Source organism: Monodon monoceros, unplaced genomic scaffold (genome assembly GCF_005190385.1).
Source record: "Monodon monoceros isolate NGI ecotype Baffin Bay Population unplaced genomic scaffold, NGI_Narwhal_1 Super_Scaffold_5, whole genome shotgun sequence".
Taxonomy (NCBI): Eukaryota; Metazoa; Chordata; class Mammalia; order Artiodactyla; family Monodontidae; genus Monodon; species Monodon monoceros.
In genome coordinates, this window is record NW_021703782.1 from 87,284,591 (window position 1) to 87,309,616 (window position 25,026).

A 25,026-nucleotide genomic window follows, 5' to 3' on the forward strand; every position below is an offset into this window, starting at 1 on the left:
AGAAACTGTTTTACAGTCTTCCAAAAATGTTGTGGAAGGGATTCTTGCATTGGATGAGAAGTTGAATAAATGATCCCTTGGTCTTGATCAATTCAAAAATTCTCTGATTCTGTGATTTTTCAGCACTATTCTTTTTTATATCCTTAGCATTTTACAAATGTCTCTGGAATTGCACTTATCTCACTAAACTGAAAGCATTAAGTTAAAGCAAACCTCAATCTCCTTAGTAGAAAGGATGATCTCTTCTTCATCTTCACACCTCCAAGTACCTTGCACACTGGCTGACGTAGAGTCAATAACACTATATTCATTGTATAAATGAATGAATGATCAAACAATTAAATATTTAATTTATCTCAAAACGTAGACCATATCTGCCATCTTTCAATGAAAATTTCAAGTACAAATGCTTGATCCAATCTGCTTCATCAAGGTATGCTTCCTGTAACCCCAGCTAAGAAAAGCAAACGATAAAGACTATAATTTACTTATCTCTAACCTCAGCCACTTAAGAAACCAACACTTACTTGTTGAGCACCCAGGTGTTTTTCATACATAATCTCATTTGATCTGTTCATGCAACTATGAAGTAAATATTATTTTACCTAATTTGTAGGTAAAGAAACTGAGTCTCTAAGAACTTAAAAATATTCAAGTCACACAGCTATTAGGTGATAAATATGGGATTTGAACCTCAGTCTGTTTTATCCAAATACTAAGCTGTCCCTTTTTAAATACTTTTAATTGCAAAAGCAACATGATATGTGTTTATTTTGAAAAATTTGAGCAGTTAGAAATGCACAGACTAAAATACTGAAGCCCCCTTATAGATAATTTTTCTCCCCCTATTCCCTGCATTAATATTCTCCAATCTATAAGAAATCATCTGTGAAAGCATCCTATTAGATGCTGTTCTATGCATTTGAATGCTTATATGGTATAATATATAAACATAAGATTTCTAAGATAAATATAATGTATAATGTAATAATGTAATATTAAAATTAGCTTTAAAAAATAAATATGGCAATTTTTTTCATTTCATGATATACCTTGAAGTTCTTGCCATGTCAATACAAACAGATCTATCTTAATTGTGATGAAAACATAAAACATAAAAACTTGTTAATAGTGCAAATTTACATGCTATAATTTATGAAATAATTCTACAATTGTTGGGCATTTAAGTAGCTTCAGATTTCTTCTATTAGAAACAATATTACAATAAATACCTTTGTGCACATATGCAAATATTTCTATAGGCTGGATTCTTAGAAGTATAGTTTTTGGGTCAGAAACTATGAATATTTTTAATTTTGATAGATATCACCCTATTGTCCACCAAACCACTGTACAGGTTTACATTTCCACAAACTTAGCACTTGTATATACACATCAATACTGAATAGTATCAATTTTCAAAATATATTTATGATCTGATGAATGATTTTATTTACTTTCATATTATTTTATTATATTATTTTATCATTATATTTTACCATTATTATAATTTTCACTTCCATACTTATTATAGATAAGATGTCTTTTTAATATGTATTTTGCCCTTTTCATATGCCTTCTGTGCCTTATGATATCCTATGTTCATTTGAAAAATGTAGATTGTCTTTTTCTTATTGAATCATGGAACTCTTTATAAATTAATTTATCTTTTGTTATATATGTGGTAAATATCTTCTCCAGGTCTATCGTTTGTCTTTTAACTATCTTCACTTACAGAATTTACTATGTAGATTAACTGGTCAATCTATGTCGTTTTAGAAAATCTTTTCACACCCACGATTACAAAAATATTCCCCCATGACTCCAGTATGTTACAGTTTTGTGTTTCTGTTCTTATAATCTTAATCCATCTGGAATTTATTTTTGTACATGGTGTGAGAAAGGAGTATAATTATTTCCTCCCAAGTGGAGACATTTTTCCAAAATTAAATCTAAAATAATCAATTATTTCCAACTGATTTGAAATACTAAATTCATTATACTCTAATCCTCATGTGTATATAGGTGGTTTCAGACTTTGCATTCTTTATTGTGCTCCATTCTGTACTCTACTATTTGTATCCTATTCTTGTGCCAATACCACACTGTTTTTATCAATGTATCGGTATAATCGTTTTCAGATATGATGAGGAGTTAAGCTTCATCTAGTCTTATGTTTTAAATAATGTCCTCTTATAGATAAACTTTAGAATCAGTTATCCAGTTAAAAAAGAAAAGGCGATTTTGTTTTGGACTACTACAAATTTGTATATTATTATATAGCGAATCAAATTTTACCATATTGAGGCTTTTCATATAAGAATGTGATGTGTCTCCATTTTTTCCACATCTTATAAAGCATTTTAGTAAAATTTCTAAATATCATCATATAGGTTTTATATATTTCATTGCTTATTTATTCTAGATATGTTATGAATTTTTAAAAATTTATTTTGTTGAAGTATAGTTGATTTACAATGTTGTGTTAATTTCTATATACAGCAAAGTGATTCAGGTATACATATACATATATATATATATATATATATATATATATATATATATACACATTCTTTTTCATATTCTTTTCCAGTATGGTTTATCACAGAGTATTGAATATAGTCCCCTGTCCTATAGAGTAGAAACTTGCTGAGTATCCATTCTATATACAATAGTTTGCATCTGCTAATCCCAAACTCCCAATCCATCCCTCCCCCGTTATGATTTTTTTTAATTAATTAATTAATTAAGTTTTGGCTGCATTGGGTCTTTGTTGCTGTGCGTGGGCTTTCTCTAGTTGTGGCGAGCGGGGGCTACTCTTCATTGCGGTGCCTGGGCTTCTCATTGCAGTGGCTTCTTTTGTTGTGGAGCACGGGCTCTAGGCATGCGGGCTTCAGTAGTTGTGGCTTGCAGGCTCTAGCACAGGGTCAGTAGTTGTGGCGCATGGGCTTAGTTGCTCCGTGGCATGTGGGATCTTCCCGGACCAGGGCTTGAACCCGTGTCCCTTGCGTTGGCAGGTGGATTCTTAACCACTGCACCACCAGAGAAGTCCCATGATTTTTTTTTAACTTTTCATTTGAGTGATTGGGATCTTCTATCCCCATCATATTTTCTACTTGGTATAGTGACATACTCTGGGAGTCATCTACCAAGTAGCTCTCTGATCACTTCTCCCTTGCTAACAGAAGCCTACTTTTACTTGGGGTCAGCAATGTGCCCATTTCCAGAGGATGAATCATCCATCTTTGGTCTAAACCAGTCATGGCAATCCAAATGGTTGTGACTTTTGCTACATGCTCACATTCCCTGGCACCCTTGCCACCAAGGCTGACCATATTACCTAGTATTACATAATGTCTGATAGGGAAATTATGATACTTTTTACTCCTTGATACAAGTAAAACGCCTTTGCTTCTGCTCTCCTTTCTTCCCATTTTCACAGCTGATGAGCAGGAATGACACCTGACTGGGATAACCATAATGTGGCCATGAGGCCGCAAATATGAAGAGGAAAAGGCAACAACTTGAGATGATGGGGCAGAAGGAAGAAAACTGCCTAGGTCCTTGAAGAAGTTATTGGGCCACTGAACATACCAGTCAGTCAACTGCTTTCTTCCACATTCCCTTTTTAGCAAAAAAGGTTTAAACCTCGATTAATTCAGCATCCTCTAACTGAAGCTGAATGCATCCAAATCCATTTAGATATTACTGGAGTATGGGAAAACGATTGATTTTTGTATGTTTCCCTACAGAATTCTGAGTTCTACTAATTTTTAAGAGGTTTGTGTGAGAGTTCCTAATTTGCAATTGCAAATAATGACAGTTTGCAAAACTGTCATTATTTCTAATGACATATTTCTAATACTTATTCTTACTATTTCTCTAATTATTTCAAAAGCTGAGACCTTAGTGAAATGTTGAATTGTATCCGTGGATAGGAGGTATTTTCCTTTTCAATTCCTGACCTTAATGGGAATGCTTCTCATATTTCAGTAGGAAGACTTTGCTGTATTTTTTGAAACATAACCTGATAATAATTTTTAAAAATATCATTCTAGTCATGGATTAATAAAAATTCAATTTTGTTTTTCTTTTTTGCTGTTTTAAAATCAGAAATAGGTATTAAATTTTATCAACTACAGTTTGGCGTCTATCAAGTTTATCACATCGTAATTCTACTGTGTTCAGTTAATGTAATGCATTATTATCAATAGATATCCTGGTTTTGAGCATCCTTGCTTTTCTAGGATAACCTTATTTACTCATGGTGAGTCCTTTCTTTCATATGCTGCTGGATTTTATATAAAACATTTTATACTGGAGCTTTGCATCTATATTTACAAGTCATATTCTTATAAAATTTGATGTATTTGGTTTTCTTTGTTGGATTGTGGGCTGACAGAGTAACACTAGACAAAAAGAATGAGTATAAACTCTTTAAATAGCCTAGGACTTTTACTTCTATAAACTCTTTAAATAGCCTAGGACTTTTACTTTTATGTTTAAAATTTCTGCATATAATGAGTTTAAAGATAAATACATAAATACATACATATATTTTATAAACAGGAATTATCAGTTTCTATAAGGTGTACTAGAATTTACCTAATACTCTAGTGTGGGGTTTGGGGATTTAGCTATGTTTTTTCTTTTCATGTGATAACTGGTCATTTTTCTTTTCTTCTTCCTTTTGAGTCAATTTTCATTACTATATAGATTTTTGGAAAATTATCCTTTTCACCTGAGAATTTTAATTTTATTGATACAATATTCTTTTTTTTTTTTGGCTGCACAGTGAGGCATGCGGGATCTTAGTTCCCCAACCAGGGATTGAAACCGTGACCCCTGCAGTGGAAGCATGGAGTCCTAACCACTGGACTGCCAGGGAATTCCCTATAATATTCTTATAACTTTAAAATCTCTTCTGTGTCTGTAGTTATGTCTCTTTCCTTACCTTAATATTATGCATTTGTGTTTTGTTTTTCATCTGACTTATCTGATTTTTTGTTGATAGTTTAATTGGTAAAGTTTACTTGTTAATTTTCATAGAATTCTGCTTTAGCACTCAATGCTTTCTACTTAAAAAAATTATTTTTAGCTCCTTCAATTGAGTATTTGTAGATTTTAAGTATTTTGTTTTCTAACTAATACATTTAGTGATATTAATTTCTATTTGACTACAACTGGGTCATATCACATAAGTTTCGATATCTTGTATTCTCTCTATTGTTGCTATTTAAAATAGTCTATATTTCAGTTTGGTTTTCTTTTTAACCAAAAGTTATTATGAAAATTTTATAGTATATAGTTTGTGTATGTGTATGTTTCGGTCCTTTGGAGTTTATTTATAGTTTTATTGCATTCTGATCTGTATTCTGCTTTCAATATTTATTGAGTTTTTAGAGCTTTTATTTTTGTGGCTGAATGACTGGCCAATTTTTGTAAATGTTCTATGGGTACTGGAAAAGAATATCAGGCACACAGTTCTATACATATATCTATGACCAAGTTTAATGAATATGTATTCAATTCCTCTATATCCTTTTGTATTTGGGGGCCACTTAATTTGTCATTTTTGTTGAGGCATGTCAAAAATCTACAATTATCATTATAGTTTTGTAAACTTTTTTTTTGTAGATATGACAGATTATACTTCATATATTTTAAAGCTGTATTATCAGGTACAAAAAATGGTAAATTATTCCTTTTAACAACTAAAATTTTTTTTCAATTTAGTATTTTTGCTCTTGAATTTTATTTTGTCTACTTTTACCATGTTTTCTCCTTCTTTCTTTTTGATAGTACTTACCTGATCTCTGATTACTCCTTTTGATTTTCAAAAATTTCTGCTCACTTACTTTTATTTATGACCTATTTAAATAGCTGTTTGCCTTTTCTGTTTCTTAGACTATCATGTTGTTTAACACCTCTTTCCACAAACTGACAGATTCTGTGACCCTCAGATTAAAAAAAGGATATAGAGGAATTGTACAAACCATTTAATAAATTTGATTAAAGTTTATGGTTATTTCTTTGGTTTATTTGTATGAGAGTTTCTATATCTTAATAGAGAAACTTCATCCATTAACATTTATTCTGCAAATGGACGTGAATATATTAACCAAACAGCTTTATTTCTGACATCTTATTTCTAACATTGCCTTTGTGTCTTCTCTTTTCATTTCTTCTTGTTTGTTTATACCTTTTTTCTTATATTTTTCTTTTACTGCATTAATTGAATTTTCTTGTTCCTCTCTGCTTTATGAATTTTAAAGTCACTGCTCTATTACCTTAACTGATTTCTTTTTTTTGGTCTTTTTAAAAAAATTTTACTGAAGTACAGTTGATTAACTGATTTTTTTTTCTAATATTTATTTATTTGGTTGCACCAGGTCTTAGTTGTGGCAGGTGGGCTTCTTAGTTGCGGCTCGAGGGATCCTTAGTTGTGGCTTGAGGCACGTATGTGGGATCTAGTTCCCTAACCAGGGCTCGAACCCGTGTCCCCTGCATTGGCAGGCGGACTCTTAACCACTGCGCCACCAGGGAAGTTCCAATTAACTGATTTCTTAGTGAGATGAAACAAAGTTGAATGGTGAAGAGTAGTGTAAGACGTTAGACTCAGAGTACTGAACCTAACTATATTAAGGAAAAAGCTGATGTAAAGTTTTGAATGAATTTTTAATCCACTAATGTGCCTATAATTTTGTGAAATGATAAAGCCACCATTTGGGGGCATGAGCTAGACAGTAACCTGTGCACTTCTTGAGGGAATTTGGACTGAGTTCTGTATAGAGAAATTTCACTCAAATATTTAATAAAATCTAAACAATACTGTGATCTTTTTCAGTTTAAAGGGGTAAACCTGATAATAAAAGAGTATATAAGAACCAAGAATAAAACTGACACACATCTCCTAATGCAGACAGATAAATGGAAACAAATGGATAGTCTAGAACATTATGTCACTACATACAAAATTGTAGTGTGCAATAAAGGTGACCTTTCAATTACTTGGGTAAAGGAAGGATGCTTTTTGTTTTTTCAGAGTGAACAAAAGACTTTATTTTGAAAAGCAGATAACACCAAAGTACTATGTACTATCCATAGTCATTGCAAAAAATATTACTGGAACTTTCGAAACATCAAATGAATAAGCCGAATCAATGGGTTATGACTATAATTTTCAACCAATATACAGACTTTCGATCAAGGCGTAGGCTTGATTTCTACATAATATTATTCACATGCATTCCCTGTGCCTATTTAGTATCAAAACGGGAACTCTTGAAAGTTGAGCCCAGCTTTGTCTTGATTTCAAAGATGACACAGCAGCGAACCGAGAACTCTGGCTTGCTGCTTCAGTCCTAGAAATCATGTCTTCAGATGTTATACAACAAATTGATTTCTGAAAAATAAAATCCAGACTTCAGATGCCTTTGAAACAGTCAGGTCCCTGCACTTTTCAGCACTGTGGTACTCAGACGTGCTCAAACACGCTTTCCTTTGTCTTTCCAAATATCCACCAGGAACCCAAAAGGGGACCCTCTTTAAGAGTTCCACTATGGAGGTCTTTAGGAACCATACTAAACCCAAGTGAAGGCAGTGGATGAAATTATGCCCATGACTTTTTCTGTTAAGGCAAAAAAAAAAAAGTGAGAGTGCGTTGGCAAATGGGAAAATGATACCAGTCATATGGATAAGGAAAACGGTTCTATAAATCCCTCCTTTCAAAATTATGTTCAAAGGTGTTTAAGACCAAAAGGAGGTCACAAAAACTGTTAATACAAACAATTCCTCTACCAAAAAAAAAGCCCTTCGTAGAAAGTGGCTGAGGATCTGGTCCAAAGAAGGCGGATCAGCGTAAGGATCCAGCCTTCTATTCCTAGCCTGCGTTTATGACCTCATGGCTTTGTGTCTGATGGGTGTGAATAACCCCTCCCTGTACTTAAAAACGAATTAAGAAATTAAAGTGAATTTGTGTGCTATTTAAAAGCCTGCAGTTGCAGAATCTGAGAGCCAAGCCCTTAGACTGTAAGGCAAGATTTTTGTCATCAGAAGTGGAAACAGATGGCTATGACGGTAGGCACTAAAGGTTGGTTCAGCCGTACTGGGGCCAGAACAGCTTCAAAAATAAGGCAATCTGGGGCTTCTCAGTTTGAGACCACCAAGAGAAAGGCCCACTGAGGCAAAAAAAAAGAAGCCAGCCAGTGGCAAATCACCAGAAGATACTCAGACAGGACAATGGTCACAGCTGGATGGGATGACTTGGGGTCACAGATGGGGAGGCAGGAAACCCTTGAACCAGCACTCAAGGAGAATGTCTTTGCAGGTCCTGTGCACGACACCAAGCAGCAATTTCTGGGGTCTGGAGGTGTGTTATTTTTGCGATATTTCCCCCCCAAAAGAAGACACAAAGGTAGAGACCCTGGAGAGGTGAGCCCACCAAAATGGAGCCTTCACCAGGGGCGGGGCTGGGTGAGAGTCGGAAAGGCCTTCTTGCAGCACACCGCTCCTTTAAGGTCTGGCTGAGTCCTACAAACGCTTGTAGGTGCCCAGAAGAGCTTTGCAGTTGGGACAGTAGTGGTCCACATCCTGCAGGGCGTCCACACAGAAAGGGATGAAGCAGCAGCCCGCCATGCACCCCAATAGGCACAGGTTCCGGCAGGAGAGCCAGGTGAGGGTGCCGGCATTATAGGACAGCTGAGTCACGATCATCTTGTTGCAGGAAGGACAACACATCTGGACCGGGCGGTCGAAAAAGGAGATGGGCTGCTGCACGCGGACTGTCTGCACAGCAATTGCATTGGCATTGGGGACGGGCACTGGCTGGGTGTAGTACGCAGGCAGATTCATGCCCTTCCCATCCGGGCCCATCATGAGCCCCGTGGCCGGCCCAGGCATGGGTGCTGGAAGTGTGGGGTAATAACTGTTAACAGAAACTGTCTCTTCATAAGACGGGGGCGCGGTCGGCACCGAGGAAGGTCCCGCAGCCGCCTGGTAGGATCCTGGAGCAGACATTTTTACCGCCGCCTGCGAAGCCAGTCGAGCCGGGAGGTCTCAGGAAGGATGCTTTTTAAATAATGCTGAGACGATTTAGTTAATGATTTGGAAAACAATTAAGTTTAACCCCTGCCTCATACCACATATTAAAAAATAAATTGTACATAGTTTGTAGAGTTAAACGTGAAAATAAAAATCTTGGAATTAGTAAAAACACAACAAATCGTGTAAATGAATAGTTGTCCTATTAGGGGGCTTGAAAGTATAAACTATACCAATGATAGAAAGCATAAAGAAAATGATCAATAAATTTAAACATAAAAATTTTAACTTTTAGGTATCAAAAAGCATTATTATTAAAGTTAAAAGTAAACAAAAACTAAGAAAAATATTTTATTACATATTAGAAGGAGTTAATATTCTTAATCTATAAAGTGAACATCACAAGTCAATGTAAAGATACACACACAAAATTCACATACACAAAAAAATAAGCAAAGAACATAGACTATCAAACCACAAAGGGAGAAATACAGACAAGAAACAGAATAATACTAATTCTCTCTGTGTTTTGGGACTAGATATTCTTTTATTTTTCTGTATTTGCTAAATAATCAGGAAATATATCTAGAGATAGATAGATAAATGGAAAAAACATATTACTATGTCATCTTGGGAGTTTAATACTTGACAATGAGAAAGATGATGCTATCTGGAATCAGAAGTCCTGAGTTCAAGTCCAAGTGCTCATTGAATGATCTTGGGCAAAGTCACTGGACTGCTTTGAGCCTTGGTTTCTCCAAATATAAAACAGAAGAAATAATCTTCATGTCATAAACTGCTGTGAAGAATAGATTTAAAAAATGTACATGGGAAAGGCTTTGTGAGATCATTTACAGATGTCAGAGATTCCTATTTCTGATCCAGTGCTTTAAGGCTTTTCCCAGCCTCCGACAAAATCTGTGCATCTTCTCTTACAAATACCATATCCCTTTACCTGATGAGGGTTTATGTTCCTGAGTTGTTCAGGTGACAGTTCATCTGTGATGCCTTGGATTTTGCAGTCTCCTCAGTGGATGGGACAGGAGCATCTACTAGATCCTGACTATAGTCAAATGGAACTGTAATAACAAGCACTATTGCTTTTCTTCTTCCATGTTATATGCTTTATCATTCAGTTCTAGTATACACAGAGTTAATTTGATAACCAAGTTGATACTATAATTCCATGTTCATGATATTTAAAAAGTCCTTACTAATTTCAAATTCAGGGCTCTGTTGTAAGTCAAATGAGAGCACCAGCCTATCTCTCTTCTCAATCATAGGAATAATTCCTTTGTGAATGCTGCATGATATAGAGTGAACACAAAAGGGCCAGAACAATGAACTTTTCTTTCACATGATCCCTGATAAGTAGAATAGTGCTATGTTTCTCCATTTATATCTCTATATGAAATAAAAGCAGAATTATAATTTTCCAGGTGAAAAAAACCTTATGCCACCTTTGTTTTTTCTTTCCTGGTCCTAAGCCTATAAAAACCCTTTTAGAGTGAAAGATGAAAAGAAAAAGGTGAAGGAAAGCCCTAAACATTCCCAAGGAGCAGAAGATGTTGATATATGAAGACCACAATTAGCTGTTTGGCTCATCCTCTGGGTTAGAAAAAAAGATGAAATGAACTGAAAGTCATCAAAATAATTTAGAGAAAGCATAAAAATTATTTACTGGCTGACTAAGCCGTTAATTATTGTTGGTCATGTAAAGTACAGTTTCTCATTTCCGGGAAACCTTAGAAAGAAAGGGAGAGAGGGAGGAGGAAGAGAAGGAGGGAAGGAAAAAAGAAGGTAACTGAGTTTTTGGTTTACTACCAGCTCAAGGAAATCTCTTTTGCTAGAAGAGCGGAAATTGCCATAAAGAGGAACTGGGTAGGTCTGGATCTTCAATACCTTAGTCCGTAATTCTGGGCAAAAGATCACTTTTCCTTGAGACCATTTTCTCATCTGGAATAGATCAGTGGTTTTCAAATTGTGCTCCAACAGAACAGTGCTGATCCGGAAGCTAGACCAATGAACAACGGTGATCTCTATACAATTCACAGAAAAATGAAGTAAAATAAAATGCTCCGCATTTGCTATAGTTTACTTATTTACATCTATTATAACAATTCCTGCATTGTATGGATTTTTCTGAGCCTATACAACCATTTCTTGGATTTGAGATATCAATAAAAAATTTTTCTCGATTTTAAGATTTTCTTTTTTACTTTTAGAAAACCTTTGTAATGAGAACTTACTGTATAGCTCAGGGAACTCTACTCAGTGCTCTGTGGTGACCTAAATGAGAAGGAAATCCAAAAAAAGGAGGGGATATATGTACACGTATAGCTGATTCACTTTGCTGTACAGCAGAAACTAACACAACATTGTAAAGCAACTATACTCCAATAAAAATTAATTTAAAAAAAAACAAAAAAAATCCTTTGGCCCTACTGCCACATGCCTGGTGGCTGAGTTTTAGAAAATGACAAAGTGAACTAACTAACAGAAATAAGTAGTAATAGGAGAACTTAGATACAATTAGTCATACTTAGGTTTTTTATTTTAAATGATCACTGTTGATTTTAAAGATTTGTTTAAATATAATGAATTTCTTTTGTTATGTGTACATATTCTGGTTTTGATTTCCTGGACTAGATACCTAACTTTTTGTTTTTTTAATAAATTTACTTATTTATTTATAATTTTTGGCTGTGTTGGGTCTTCGTTGCTGCACTGGGGCTTTCTCTAGTTGCAGCAAGCAGGGGCTACTCTTCGTGCATGGGCTTCTCATTGCCGTGGCTTCTCTTGCTGCAGAACACGGGCTCTAGGCGCACGGGTTTCAGTAGTTGCGGCTCGCAGGCTCTAAAGCTCAGGCTCAGCAGTTGTGGCGCACAGGCTTAGTTGCTCTGTGACATGTGGGATCTTCCCGGACCAGGGCTTGAAGACGTGTCCCCTGCACTGGCAGGTGGATTCTTAACCACTGGGCCACTAGAGAAGTCCGATACCTAACTCTTGACTCCAAATTTAGGGCTCTTCACCTCACCTATGCCACCTCACAGTAAAGCTATAAGAACATAGAACAGGGACTTCCCTGGTGGTCCAGTGGTTAAGAATCCATGTTTCTAATGCAGGGGACACAGTTTCAATCCCTGGCGGGGGAACTGAGATCCCACATGTCGTGCCCTGTGACCAAAAAAAAAGAAAAGAAAAGAAAAGAAAAAGGACATAGATCATAATATTAGCTAGCAGTTACAGATTTTCATGTTCCTTATATACATTTTTTAAAAAGCCTCATAACCACAACACTGTAAATCAACTACACTCCAATAAAAATTAATTTTAAAAAATCCTCAGCAATCCTATAAGTACTTAATTATACTTCTTTTACAGATGTGGAAACTGATGCATGGAGCCCAAGGTCATCACTCATAAAAGCAGGAGCTGGAAACTAGTAAGTAGGTGTTCGTTGTTAGAGCTGGATTTGTCTTTATTATAAACATTAAATCAATAAATACTCACTTAAAATATGCACCCTGAAAAACACCAGAAAGATACTAAAAAAAAACTTGTTCTGCATTCCAGACACTTAAAAGAACATGTAGGGCTTCCCTGGTGGCGCAGTGGTTGAGAGTCCGCCTGCCGATGCAGGGGACACGGGTTCGTGCCCCGGTCCGGGAGGATCCCACAAGCCACGGGGCGACTGGGCCCGTGAGACATGGCCGCTGAGCCTGCGCGTCCGGAGCCTGTGCTCTGCAGCGGGAGACGCCACAACAGTGAGAGGCCCGCGTACCGAAAACAAAAAACATGTAGCCAATAAGTAACTTTTGTGACACACTGTTTTTAGCAACTTGCTGGGAAAGCACACAGGAGAGAGTATAAATAGACTCTCCTGAAAGGGCAACTCACATGAAATCTACAAGGGGCCAGTCATGGGTGATGGTTGGTGGATGCAAAGTCAAGTTAACCTTGGTGCTGGAAGTTATTACCCAAAATCTGTACTAGAAGCATTGAACTCTGGGTAAAGGCTGTTTGGGGAATCGAATGTATGCAAGGATTTCAAAGTGTGTGCATTTTCAATAATGATTAATAAAACCGCACAGTTAAAATTTTTTTTTTTACAAATTAGACAAACATTTGGTTTGGTCAGTCTTTATGATATAAAAGAAATCTTGTGCTAGCAAAGCTTATTTGGGAGTTCTAAATCTTTTTCTCTCTAATGGCAAAAGAGAGAGATTCATTGTACAAATGTTTAAAAATCTAAGAAGCCACAGTGGAAAAAAATATATAATGTACCCGTAATTACATCACGTAGAAAAAATTACATCACCTGGAAAAAACTACCGTTAACACTTTGATTATACTTTTAAAATTATTTTTCAATGCCTAGATGCACACACACGTTTACAAATATGAGATAGTGTTATACATATTGTTTTGAAATCGATTTTCCCCTTATCAAAAAATCATGTAAATATTTCACTATCATTTAATATTTCTTACAGAATTTGATAGCTATATAACTTCCTATTACATAGATGAACATAATTTCTTTAACCAATCACTTGTTGTGGGGTATTAATGCCACAAGGAACTCCCTTGTACAAAAGTTTTTGGTGACAGTTATTAATATTTCCTAAGTCAATTTTTAAAAGTTAAATTCCTGGGGGGCTTCCCTGGTGGCGCAGTGGTTGAGAGTCTGCCTGCCGATGCAGGGGCACGGATTCGTGCCCCGGTCTGGGAAGATCCCACATGCCGCGGAGTGGCTGGGCCCGTGAGCCATGGCCGCTGAGCCTGCGCGCCCGGAGCCTGTGCTCGGCAACGGGAGAGGCCACAACGGTGAGAGGCCGGAGTACCGCAAAAAAAAAAAAAAAAAAAAGTTAAATTCCTGGGTTAAAGACTTCTAATACATCCAGAAAGACTGAAACTTTTCGTATTTCCACTAACAGAGAACTAGAGGGTCTATTTTTCCATATCTTCAACAACTGAGAATTATATATACTCTTAACAATTGGGAAATATAAATATACATATAGATACACATACAGTATATATTTCTGCTAATTTTTTAGGTGTAAAGGGTATCAGAGCTTTCATTCACATATTTGATGAAGATAACCTTTTTTCATATGGGCCAAAAGAAAATTTCCTTTGGTAGTATTTGGCAATATTTTTGAGATTGTATGGAATTCTAGATTTCAAAACATTAACAGTAGAAATTGGGAGAACTGGACTTTAGCCTTCTTTACACCATTAGTGTCAGAAGACCTTAGGTTAAATCATTCAATCTCTTTGGCCCTAAATTTCCTTTTGTATATAAAATGTACTCAAAATACTCACTCAAATCTTCCTATTGTCCCTGTAAAAAGCAAATTAAATTATCTTTGTGAAAAACAGATACTGTGACACAGTTTTATTAGCAATATTAATAAGATCTTCAAGATATATTTATAATTACCAGACACATAAAAGTGGGTTCTATCATTTAACGTTAAAATGTTTTGAAATACTAAAACAAATATTTGACAGTTCAGTTCAAACAAAGCAGTCAACTCCATCGTGTGTGTATATATGTATATGCACACACATATATGTATATATGTGGTTTATATACTTATATAGATCTCTTATAAGTTCTACATTTCCTAAAATTTTAATAAGTCAATTTACTACTGACATGCTGGTATATTTCCTTTGAAAGTGATTTCTGAGTGTGTGCATTATGAAAAAATAATCAGTGATCGTAACTTTATGTCTAGGTCTTTTACCTAACATGAGGCCATTTTTCTATTTAATTACAAAAAATCTTTGTAAATAATTTTAAGCTACCTAATATGTCATAGTGGAGATTTACTATTGACTAACCATTCCTCTTCTCCTAATCACAAGTTATTTTCAATTGTTTACTTTACCTCTATCATTTTTTTGTGTAAATCTTTTCTACCATTTTTGACTGTTTCCTTAGGGTAGATTTTAAGAGGAGGAATTAAGGGAACAAAAAGTGTGAACATTTTAAGACTTTAAATATATATTGTTAAATCGCACTTAAAAGGCTTGTGCTAATGTTTAATTCCTCTAAGTATATATAATGAAAAGGCTTACTTTGGGGCTGTGCTAGCCACCACTAGACCGTACAATTTTTTCTTAGTTTTTAAATTATAAAAGTGATTCCTGTTTGTACACAAAAAAATAACTCAAACTTTCTTTTTCACCTTTCTCACTCCTTACCATTAAGAGTTTGGCATGTATACTATCAGACTAGTTTTTTAATCCAAAATCTTTTTTCTTTATTCTAATTTTAATAATATATTTATTTTGATGTGTATTATAATTTTATATATTAATAGCCCATCGGACTTGTGATTTCATTAGTCATATTACTTTTGATGGAGCTAAGATTTTTTTTAAGTTCATTTAGAAATAATATATGTTAAGTAAATAGCAGTACAAGTAGTATGGAAGCATGTCAAAAAAAAAAAAGAAATCTTGAAGGTGATATCAGAATGATAACTTTAGGAAACTGCGTGGAAGCATAGCTTGTAGAGCTGACTGCCTTTGACCAGCTCTGTGTTCCTGACTAGGTCACATCCCCTCTCTGGGCTTCAGTTTGAATGCAGGTAGTAGGAATCTGGAAATACTGGTCTGTCTGCTAGATGGGATACCTCAAAAAATAGACAATCCTTCAGTTGAGTCTTTCTTATGAATTTTGGTTAATCTAATCATAGTTGATCTAACACAGCTCTTTCTTCCTAAAAAGATCTTCTCTAGTTAGAATTTCACGTTAAATTATGAGTTAAGGCAAGACACTGGCTTTAAATTATTTTAACAAAATATTACTTCCTACTAACTCTGTAGTATGAACAAAAATGTTCAAATTAATCATAGCCTCCTTATTGGCCAAAGTCCTGTATTGCTTTTGAGTGAGTAAAAATCTAAAGTTCTATATAAATCCAAATAATGGCATTTTAAAGCTAGTGGTTCCTGAAGTAGATCATGCATTTAGACTTTGACTCATCTTCTCTTATTCATCTTTGTATCCCTGGTATTCAGCTGAGTATGGCATATTGTAGATGCTAAACAAATATTCAATGGTTAATGGACATTCCACATGAATGGTCCATTATTACAGTAACTAGTTTGATAGAACTGTAAATTTAACTTCTACCTATGGGCAAAAGACTTAAAAAAATTTTTTTTTTAGAACATTGCTATTGAAACATCTTCTTTGGTACCCAAAGGTATGCATAGAAAGATTCACACAGGGGAAGTTTAATATAAGTTATCGCAATTTCTCTTCCTTTGGGAGCTGTTCAGAATCATGAATTATCCACGTTTGTCTTCTTTCAGTCACTTCTCCCTAGGCGTGGACACTAGTCAACTAGTTACATATGTTTAGGTTTGGGTTTATGAAAATATATTGATTTTTCTGTAAGGGATCAGAAAGAAGGTGTGTTAGTGACTTCACTTTTTTGATATCTGGAGAGTCCATAATTATCCAATTTGAAGTCTTAAAAAAAACTTTTCAAGGACTAGTCATTTCCAACAACAGTAAAAGATCTCAAAAATTCAAAATAAATAGCCCATTGAAAATAACTCAAATAGTAAAAAGACTATATTGGAGGGCATGGGAAATTAGTTTTACGTGGGAAGGAAAATACCACCAAGTTCAAGAGGTGTGTGGTCAAATGCTTAAAGCCGGAATAATTAAGACTTCTGAAAAAGCCATACTCTCTATTCATCTACTCCTTGTTTTGCTAAAATCATCAGCCTGAACAGTTTTCCAACTGGAATTTAGAAAGTGGGATTATAAACTGGAAATTTTTTTTGCATAGTTTTCAGGAAGCAGGACTTTTCCTTTTTTATATGATATAATGTAAATATTGAAACCATGACATTAAAACATCTATTCACTCTTGTTTCAGTTGAAATTCTATCTTTTTAATGTAGCCTCTGGACCAACTCTTCCTTCTTTCCATGATTCCTTCCTGTAGGGGATAGAAGTCCCCTTTCCCCCCATAAACACTTTGGAGAGGTCTGGGCACTTTCCTTTCCTAACCTTTAAAAACCAAAATGATTTATAGACTATCCCTATCCTGCTAGAGTTGGGCAAGTAAGTGGATCATATTTGCATGCGTCACTCTGATTATAGGACTCCACTGTTTCTTGAACTAAAATGGCAAGATTTATTATTCTATTAATGCTCATAAAGTCACTCTTTTGATGAGCCATAATTTCCCTTTATGAGGAGTCTGTATGCCAGTCACCCATGATAAGGGAGAAGAAAGTCCAGACTTCCCACGTATTCATACTTCCTGGAACATTAACAAAGTCTTGAAATCCCATATGACTCCAGGGGAATAATGGCATAGGGTACAGTAACAAAAGGCAAATTTCACAAAGCCAATGTGTCCCCACGAGACTTGCCTCACATTGTTGCCTGTGTACAAAACCTAAGCTTTTCCATTTTAATTAAAAATTTTAGAAATTAACCCTCCTGGTGGAGAGGATAACCCAAGGAGGCTTGTATTATCTTTGTGAATATTCTTAGGGAATGAAACAGCAGGAGGTGTGAACTTTCTCCTGTATATCTTAATGGTCCGCTAATGGGAAAGCATAATTACACTTACTTAAGTGCCAAGTTTGTCAAGGTTTTCACTAAAACCTTCAGCCACACACTTTTCCTTGAGTGACCTAGTTTTATTTATCCAAATGCCTTCTTATCATTTGAAAGAAAGCTACCCCCTATAAAAAAAAAAGCAGGCAAACAAAAAGCCCACTCCCCCACCATGTTTATTTCTCTCATGCTAATTTCTTTCAATTATCTTAGATGGATAGTTAAGACACTTGTGACTTCAAAAAAAGTCGAAAAATTTGTGTATGGCATCGTTAACTGAAATTTTAGCCCTCCACATTCAAAAAGCAGGGCAATGCGGGAGTTTTGCAGTAGTTTGCTTCACGGCTTTGGTAAGTCAATTTGCTTCTAAACCAGAAGATGGTCTTCTAAAGACTATCCTGTATTTGGAATGGAAACTCGGCCATTGTACCTTTCGCCCAAAGCACCCACTTGAGAAGCCCGAAAGCCACCTATCTCCCCCATCGGTCTCTGGATCTCCTCGCTGCCTTTGTCCCTTCTAGACGTGGAGGCTTGGAGAGGAGGTTTAGTTTCCAAGGATTGGAGCGTTTGAAGGGCGGGGCCATCTCCAAGTCCATCTCCCCTTTTTGTCCTCTTCTCCTGGGACGGGAGGGAGGAGCCAGGTCCCCCCGCGGCCCGTTCGGGAGCTATCACGGTCGCTCGAGGTGAGTCTGAAAGGGCGGCAGCCCGTTTAATTGCAGCGCAAGGTTAATTTCTTGAGTTCACCGCAGTCGGTCCGCCAGCCGCTTCCCCGGTCCTTGCCAAGTGGGTTTATGAGGTCTGAGGCGTGTTGGGGCGCGCTCACGTTCTCGCGAAAGGCTCCTCCCCAGGGCTCATTCCCCGACTGCGGGAAGCCCTTTGGTGCCCCAGGAGTCTTGGGTTTCCTCTGACCTCGTCGCTTCCTCCTCCCTCCGCACCGCCGGGTTCCCCGCGCCCCTGCCCCCGGGGAAGGGCGGCCCCCATCTTAGGACTTCCGACCCAAGCCAACCAGAAGGAACCTTCACGTCGATGAAGATTTTATCACAGCCTCCAAAACCCAGCAGTAATAGAAGCTTTCAACCTGAAATACGATTGTTACTTTCCCGGTGCAGAGCTTGACAGAAAAAGTCAGCTTTTTATTAAAGACAAAGAGGTAAATTATCAGCCGGGGCAGTGAAGGGACGGCGGAGACCTGGCGTGCTTCCTCTCGGTGCCACGAGGAATTTATGGGGGAGCGGCGGCCAGGGCTCAGACACCCCTGGGGTCCCGGGGGTGGGGTGGGGGAGGAGCTCGGGGCAGAAGGACTATCCCCAAGTCCTTCCAGGCACCTGGACTGGGAGTCCTCCCAAGTCTGTTCAAAGCCAGGGTCATTTCAGTCCTGAACAGCCTTACCGTCCTCCTCTCTCCTTTCTTCTTTCTCTTCTTGCTTTGACTACTGTTTCCCTTTCGCCTCTGAGCTTTCTCCTCTTGGTTCTCCTCTCCCTACTTTTTCTCTTCCCTCTCCTCGCTTTGCCTCTCCCTCCCCCTCCTTTCTCCTCCACCGCACGCGTAGAGTGTCATTTATTTATTTATTTATCACCCCCGCCATCAACACCCTTTTAGGGCTCCCAAGCTTTTCAATGTGAGTGGGAGGAGAAAAGGGCAGGAAGTGTTGACTGGAAGGGGGTGAAATCGTGTCTCTGGGTGAGAGATTCTGCCCCGGAATAAACGATTGGGGAAAAGCTTGGAAAAGGATTCCGATCTGTTTATAAAACCCCGCTGTCTGGTGGGAACCAACTCCGCGCGCGTCTCCTCCTCCCCTTCATTGTGTGGGTTTACAGGGATATCTTCCCGGACTGTTGTTGGGTTTGCGGGGGAGGTAGTGAGTATTACAGAGGACAGTCTTGCCCTGGATCCTCCCCACCGCGCCTTCTCCACCGGATGCGCGCTCCCCAATGCAAAGGAATCCAGCAACATCCCCCAATTCAGACGCGGACAAAAGAAACTTTAATTAAGGTCTCTGCCCCGCGCGCTGCGTGTTTCTCTCTCCCGAGGCTGTTGATGTCCAGCTCGAGGATGCGAGAAATAGAAATGGTACAAGCAGCCCATGCCCTTGAACTTACAATTGCTTCTGACTTGCTATATTGATTTTTTTATACTGTAGGCACCACCCCCCGCCCCCTCCCCACCATCAGATTAAAGCCTTAGGAGACATTAAACCTAGTGAGAGAGAAGGGTAAACCCACTCCTTTGCAAACTAAACAGTTCAGAACGATTTGTGGGAAATTACACTAAATAAAAATTCAAGGTGTGAAAGCTTCATCTTGGCTCTCTTGTCTTCAACACCATGACACCTTATCATTAGGAGCTCTGATTACTTTCCGAGCTTTTGGATGATCAGCCAGAAAGTGCAAGCACCGCGGGGCTGGAGAGTGTAAAGTTATTTAAGTAGGCTTTTTTTTCCCCCCCGTTTTGGTGCGCCGTCAAAACACTTCACAAGTTAGGAAAAGAAAGTGCTGGTTCCGGGGCTCAGAATGATGGGTTCTTTCCTCCCTCAACCTTCCCTTACCATATCAGAAAAGAAATAAAATACACAATGAGCCTTTATTTCGGAGGAGAAGACTTCAAAATACGTGTCAGTAATGGACAATTTGAGCTTTTCACTGGAGATACATCGCAAGCTGGAAAGGGATTAAAAAGCCCCACGTGGTTGATCTGGGTTTAGACTTGCAACCTCTAGTTCCCAATGTGTGTTCTTTGCAAAGATTGGCCTCTAGATGGATGCGTGCGAGGGACTCTTTGGGGCCGGGGCTCGGCGCCTCGGGCAGGGCTGATGGTGGGAGCGCTATGAGCGACCGGGCAGGGTCCTCACTGGGGGCTTCCTCTGCCGGCCGGGGCGGCCGGGCGCCTCCGGGACGCGAGCGCGCACGCCTCAGCCCGGCCGCCGCGCTCCTCGCACCGCCTTCTCCGCAGGTCTTTATTCATCTCATCTGCCTCTTCCCCTTCTCCTCCTCCTTTGCCTCCTTCTCCTCCTCTTCCTCCTCCTCCTCCACCACCACCTCGTCCTCCGCCACCGCCTCCTCTCGCGTCTCACTGGCCTGGCTCTGTGTTGCTCTGAGTGACAAAGACAATGTCCCAGCCTTAACTTTGCAACCACCTTGCCTCCTTCTGGGGTTCAGCGCGGGGGGGGGGGGGGGGGGGGGGGGGGGGGGGGGGCGGCGGCCGCCGCCGCGGCATCTCCTCCACCTTCTCCTGCTCTTCTCAGCTCTTGGATAATTCTTCCTTTCCCCCCCCTCCAGCCCTTTCCTCATTTCTTTCTTTCTTTCTTTCTTTTTTTCTTTCTCTCTCCTGCGCGTTGTTGTTGTTATTAGAAAGGCTTCGCGCACCCCCTGGTGCTCCGGCGTTTTGTGTGGCAGGAGAAGATTGTCTGCCTTCTCTCTTTCTGTCTTGCTTTCTCTCTCCCTCTGGTTGCTCATTATTCAGAGAGAGACACAGAGGGAGGGAGAGGGAGAGAGAGAGAGCGCGCGAGGAAAAGGGAGAGGAGAGAGAAGAGGAGAGAGAGAGAGGGAGAGAGTGAGAGGGAGAGGGAGGGAGGGAGAGAGAGGGAGAGGGAGAGAGACGGATATCTCAGGTCATCTGCAGCTGCAGCGAGTCTGAAGAGCCGAGGAAGGCAGGGAAGATGGCGATCCTCCATTGCTGAGACCCGGCAGAAGCACATGAGACTCCCAAACAACTTCCACAACAATAACCCGAGCAGGAAGAGGAGAAAGAGAAAAAGGATAAGGAGGCGGTGGGGCTGGAGAACCCGAAACACCTCCCGGCGCCGGGACGCTTCTTCAGTAAGTTACTGCAATTAACCAGCACCTCGGGGTGGTCCGAGTGCTGCGGGGAGGAGAGCACGGGGTGGTGGAGGCACAAACGCGCTCATTCATTCGGCCAAGGAGGGTTGGTGGAGCGGGGAGGAGAGGAAGTCCCCTGCATGGACTGGCTGTTGGAAGAGAAGAAGCGAGAGAGAAGAGGAGGGGGGGGGGGGAGGAGGAGGGGGGGGAGAGGGCGGGAGGGGGAGGAGGAAGAGGAGGAGGAGGAGAAGCGAGGGAGGAAGAGGAGGAGAAGGTGGTGGTGGTGGCGGTGGAGGTGGCTGTGCTTTTCCTGCTGGCTGCTCCTTCTGCCGGGGGGGAGCGGAGCGCTGTGGCTTAATTAATTTCGTGTAGTTCTATGGAGAGAAGAGAAAATAAAAGATGAGTGAGGAGAGAGCTGGAGCCTTAGGACGGATGCTCCTGGTGTGGGCACAGGAGTAAGGGACAGAGAGGGGGGCGGAGGGCGGGAGTCGGGGAGACCTGAGCCGAGAGCCAGAGGGAAAGAGCGAGGGGCAGAGGAGGGAGCGCTCCCGGCCGCCCCGACCTGAGCGGGTTGACCTCTTTCTTTCTCTGTCCCTCTCCTTCCTTTCCCCCTCTCTGTCTGCTTGTCCCCAGCCCGATGGCAAAGCCGTGCGGATTGGCACCCCCCTCTTCCTCAGGTATTTGGCTCGCTCTCTTCTCTCCCCGAAGTTGGGATGCGGGGTCGGGATGTGTCGGGGGGCGGCGGCGGCGGCTGCCGGTGCTGCCGGTGAGCAGATAGGCGAGGAGCGGGGGGCGCCGGCCGGCTGGGGGGCGCAGGTTCAGGAGCAGCTAGGAGCTGTCTCCAGGCTGGGGGTTCAGAAGCGTCTGGTGGAGGAGGACAACGGTTTCTGGAGAGGAGAAGCCATTACACACGCTTGGCTCTCCTCGGAGGACGGGAGAAAAGACCCCAAGCAGGGGCCTGGGGGTCGCCTGACTCCTGGTGCAGTTCCCAGGGGTCTGTCCTCCTTCCAGGCGCGAGGGGAAGCCGCAGCCGCCCACCAGAGGAGCAGCCCCTCTCTTTCCCTTTCTTTATCTCCCTGTCCTCCATTTGCAAGCTGTCTGCTTTGGTTCCAGTCCAGACTCCAAAACACAAAGCTTCTTCTCACGTTCATTCTCCAGGCTTTTCACCATTCCTGGAGGAACCCTCATTTTCTTTTCATTGTAGCTTCTAACCTACAGAGAGGGAGGGAGGCTGCCTGGAGTTCCTTTTATATTCCTCCCCTACTGAAAAAAAAAAAAAAGTTTCATTTTTAAGCACGCGTCTGGGATGGGAAAAGACCAACCAGTTGGGGCTTTCTCCCAGGGCTCCCGGGGGGCTGTGTCTGAGTGTCTGTGTTGGCTGTTTGGTTTGCTTTGGTTTTGTTTCTGGAGGTGGCTTGCAGGATTTTTGAGGAAGTAACTAGTTTGGTTGAGAGCTGGGAACTGAGTCAGGTAAGCCCGTGTCATGTTGTAACTCCACCAGAAAATGGAGGAGAGCGGGTTTCCAGGAGACAAAGCTGAGAAGTGTTTATAAAATTATGGATGTCTCCATTTTGAAGCTCTGTTGGTGATGGCTGGAGGAGGAGGCCTGCCAGCCTTCTCCTTCTCCCTTTCCAGGGGGTGAATCTTGTGGTGGCTCCTTACTATCTGTTCATTATGCAAGGAAATGAGGGGCTTGGAAGGGCTGCTCGCATTTTCCTCCCACCTAAGGAGTGCTTTCACAAGTTATGGAGGCGTTTGTTGCCAATTTAAAGTAAACTTTTGGAATTTTTTTTCTCTCCTTTTGAGTGGACCTGAGGGTTTTGACCTCCTTCGGGAAAGGCAAGGAAAACCTTAAACATTTTTCCACTGAGGTCTTCACACAACTTTAAGCTGCTCCAGGTCTCCTGCAAGTCACCAGGAAATGTGATTTCCTCATTGTGAAGATGGTGGTGGCCCTGAGCTGAGATTTTTGGAGTTCTGGGGCTTGGTTATCATCATGTTTTGATGCATTGCAAGACTTTATTGTCTGGTTGGGGTTGATTTCTGCAAAACAACAGCAACAACAGCAAATCCTGCAAGATCTCAGAGGAACTCTAAGACTGGCTGACACCAGTTTCTTGAAGGTCTACATTTCTTTTCAAGATGCTCCATTTGTGTATTAGGCCTTCTTTTAGTTCCTTTGTTTTCCCTCTTCCCTTCCATTCTGCTGTTTTTCTCTGTGTTCTCGAGTATTGTTAAGTCTTCAGAAATATCAGATGTCTCCTTAACAATGTCACTATGGAAACAAAATTTTAAAGTATTATGTCAGTTGAGAAAACCTTCTGTCCAGGTAGCTTCACCTTTCTAATTGGGAGGAATTTATTAGTCTTAGAGGAAGACATTTTGTGAGGATGATTTGAAGAAAGGACCCAAACCTACCCAGTCCACACACACTGATTGGAGTTCTTCACAGATTAGTTCTAGAGAATGTATGTAATTGATCCAAGTAAAGAACTAAATCCTGAAATGCTTGAGGAATTTATAAAAGCCAACCATGAAGATGTTGCTTTTCCATTAGGTAAGGTAGCCATCTTGAGGATGAGGGAAGATGTTGGAAGAATTTTAGACGGACTCTTGAAGATAGGTGAGGAAGGCTCCACAGTGGAATGAAAACTTGGAGGAGATTCAGAACCAATTAATAATATATTGTAAGGAGGCTGATTGGACCTCGTTTTCAACTAAGGAGAAATATAGCAAGGTACCACCTTCAACAGAAATAAGGAACACATTGGTGAGCGACTTATACCAGCTTTTTTCTTGCTTTGCTTTCTCATTATGTGTCAGATTTGTGTGTGTGTAAAGTTCTTTATGTCCACAGTATTTTTGGTGCAGATTGAGGTGGTGTTTAGATTCCAGATGTAATTATATTCTGTTGAGTAACTGGGAGCAGTGTCATTCAGTAAATGCTCAGTGCTGTATATGACAACATCACATTTTTCAAACCAAACTGTGGTGTCATTAATTGAGGGTTATTGTTCTTCTGACGGGTGTGAAAGGAGAGGAGAAATACATGGTTTTTTTAGCTAATAATTGTCCATGGTCAATGAAGTAAAACCCTGTTTTTGCAGACGAAGATGTATGGTTTTCAAGATTTGCATTTGATGTGTATGCTCATTTAAAAATACTTCTCTTCAGAGCTCTGCTTCTTTATTAAAAATCTAGGGCTTTCCAAGAGCACTTAAAAAAATCTTACTTGGAATCATACCTTTCATTATTCATTTATTGACTGTTACTCTTTGATACCATTACTTTTGCTCTTAAGTAGAATGTCAGCAGTGTTATATTTAAAATTACTAATGCATGTATGTATTTGCTACATATTCAAACTCGGAAGTTCAAATGCAATGGGATAAAAAGAGTTATTTGGGGAAGTAATTACCAGATAGTTTTGCATCTAATTAACCATATATGTCTATGTAAACATAAGTACATCATAGTTGATCTTGAAGCAAACCTACATGATGTCTTTGTTGTTGATGTTGATACTAGGAAATCTGGTTAATTACTTCTTTCAGTAGGGAAAAA

At 39.7% G+C, this 25,026-nt stretch overlaps 2 protein-coding genes and 1 pseudogene across 6 annotated transcripts in view; 1 reads left to right on the forward strand and 2 right to left on the reverse strand.

The window, feature by feature from the left end:
• Positions 1-7,175: 7,175 nt before the first annotated feature.
• Positions 7,176-9,061, reverse strand: LOC114884809 (annotated as a pseudogene). The gene has a single exon (XR_003790901.1). The product of XR_003790901.1 is annotated as a lipopolysaccharide-induced tumor necrosis factor-alpha factor homolog pseudogene (transcript).
• Positions 9,062-18,040: 8,979 nt separating this feature from the next.
• LOC114884474 lies at positions 18,041-18,628 on the reverse strand. Its single transcript, XM_029203467.1, is given in 3 exon segments — positions 18,041-18,370; positions 18,372-18,502; positions 18,505-18,628. Coding segments are annotated over 3 exon segments (585 nt in total).
• The window catches only part of ZNF462 (zinc finger protein 462), a 144,322-nt gene continuing 137,603 nt past the window's right edge, over positions 18,308-25,026 (forward strand). For 3 of the 4 annotated variants that reach the window (XM_029202705.1, XM_029202708.1, XM_029202709.1), the window contains exon 1: positions 20,863-21,462. The gene's annotated coding sequence lies outside the window, so the exon portion shown is untranslated. Of the gene's footprint in view, positions 18,331-20,862; positions 21,463-25,026 lie in introns of those variants that run through there. The other variant, XM_029202706.1, reaches the window with a different exon arrangement.